Genomic DNA, 2024 nt, shown 5'->3' on the forward strand with positions numbered 1-2024 from the left:
ACAACTCTGTTTATTATCTAAAATACTCGTAATGTAATTCCCCACTTTCATTGTCGCAGTGATGGTGCTATGTTTCTTTCTGAAACCTGACTGATGTTTAGATAGGATGTCATTTGTACATAAAAACTACTTTACCTGTTCACTCACTAGGCGTTCGAGCACCTTCGCCAGAACTGACAATTTAGAGATGGGCCTATAATCATTTAAATAGTTGCCTCCCCTCCTTTTAGTAAAGGCAGGACATAAGCTGACTTCCATATTTTTGGAATGGTGTTTGTTCTGAGGGAGAGGTTAAAAAGAGTAGTGAGAGGTGGAGCAATAAAATCTGCAGCTATCTTTAAAAAGAAAGGTTCTACGTTGTCCGGGCCAGCCGGTTTCTTAGGATCTAACTTGGATAAGGCTTCATGAACAACATCAATAGTAAAAGGAGTAAAACTGAAAGGGTTTTCCAGATCACATTGTTCAGGGTCCAGCATATGAAGACAATCGGCAGAAGCTTTAATGTAAAACATATTAACAAATGCATACTCAATGACCTTTAGAAAGGTAAAAGGTTATACAAAAAAAAAAAAAAAAAGAGACTTGTTTCGGAAGTAAAATCAAATAAAAGCTGTTGCTTCTTTGTTCTTGGTGTGGAAGGCACTTTAGTCTCAAGTGTCAAATCAAAGTGATATCATGCTAAAACAATCTTTGCCAACTTCCTTTCAGGTTTTTAAAAACCTCCAGCTGTTCCTGGAGAACAAGCAGCCTGAGGATGACCTCTTTGACAGGCTGAATGTAAGAAACACACACATGAAGAATATCCGCCCTCTGGGCTTCAGTCTAAGTGATCTGTTTAGATTCCTGTAACACTTGTATGACTCTTTTTCCTCTGCTTCTCCTAACTACTCCCCCTTTCCCTCTTTTCTTTCTCTGTGTCTCATGCAGACCTCTATTCTGAATAAGCACTTACAGGAGCTGATGGATGGCCTGACAGCCAAGGTCTTTCGTACCTACAACGCCTCCATCACCCTGCAGCAGCAGCTGAAGGAACTTGCCTGCCGTGAGTAACAGCAGCTTCAGACAGTCACATGCAGCTCACTTGAATGTCACCGCATTGCTTAAGCTCCTGAGAGTTTATCAACATCGTCTGGCAATTATACCAACACTAGATGTTTGAATTTCTGCATTGTCAAGTGTAAGACAAACAGGTACGATATAGCAACATATTTGTGATGTTCTTTATATGTACTAAAAATGGTTTAAGAAGAAGAGGGGATGTAGGAGAAGAGATGAGATGAGAAGAAGATGGGACTTTGAATGCTATATTACAGATGTCTTCATAATTACATTTACAACAGGTCTGGTAACTGTAATTTAGTGTACTAAATTAAGACTTATTGTTCCTTTTAAATGCATAATCACAACAACATTTTGGTCAGTGATTTCAAAATTGCAATAATTTGATGATACTTCTCCTACCCTGTTGTGTAATTGTTGGGTCTCCAGCTGATGACAGCCTTCCTGCTAAAGTCCTGTCGTACAACCGTGCCAACCGGGCGGTGGCCATCCTCTGTAACCACCAGAGAGCTCCGCCCAAAACCTTTGAGAAGTCCATGCAAAACCTTCAGACCAAGGTAAACGCCTGTGTTCCACCTTTCTTCTGTTTTGTTGTAACGCCACAAACTATGATGCCTCTGTGTCATCATTGTTACCTTGGGAGTATATTGGGATTATTTTTTCATCATAAAAAATATAGATTTTACCTCTCTCCGTGATTATCTACGTTACTCAGAGTTTGTTTGTTGTGATGCAGATTATCTACGTTACTCAGCGTTTGTTTGTTGTGATGCAGATTATCTACGTTACTCAGCGTTTGTTTGTTGTGATTGCAGATTATCTACGTTACTCAGCGTTTGTTTGTTGTGATGCAGATTATCTACGTTACTCAGCGTTTGTTTGTTGTGATGCAGATTATCTACGTTACTCAGCGTTTGTTTGTTGTGATTGCAGATTATCTACGTTACTCAGCGTTTGTTTGTTGT

At 39.6% G+C, this 2024-nt stretch overlaps 1 protein-coding gene across 1 annotated transcript; it reads left to right on the forward strand.

The window, feature by feature from the left end:
• Window positions 1–652: 652 nt before the first annotated feature.
• On the forward strand, window positions 653–1680 carry LOC104964380 (DNA topoisomerase 1-like; the record flags this gene model as incomplete). Its single annotated transcript, XM_010793134.1, has 3 exons — window positions 653–777; window positions 928–1042; window positions 1489–1680. Coding segments are annotated over exons 1-3 (409 nt in total), but the record flags the coding sequence as incomplete, so codon positions are not given.
• Between the last annotated feature and the right edge of the window lie 344 nt (window positions 1681–2024).

The sequence above is a fragment of the Notothenia coriiceps genome, unplaced genomic scaffold (genome assembly GCF_000735185.1).
Source record: "Notothenia coriiceps isolate Sejong01 unplaced genomic scaffold, NC01 NC01_scaffold00037225, whole genome shotgun sequence".
Lineage (NCBI taxonomy): Eukaryota > Metazoa > Chordata > Actinopteri > Perciformes > Nototheniidae > Notothenia > Notothenia coriiceps.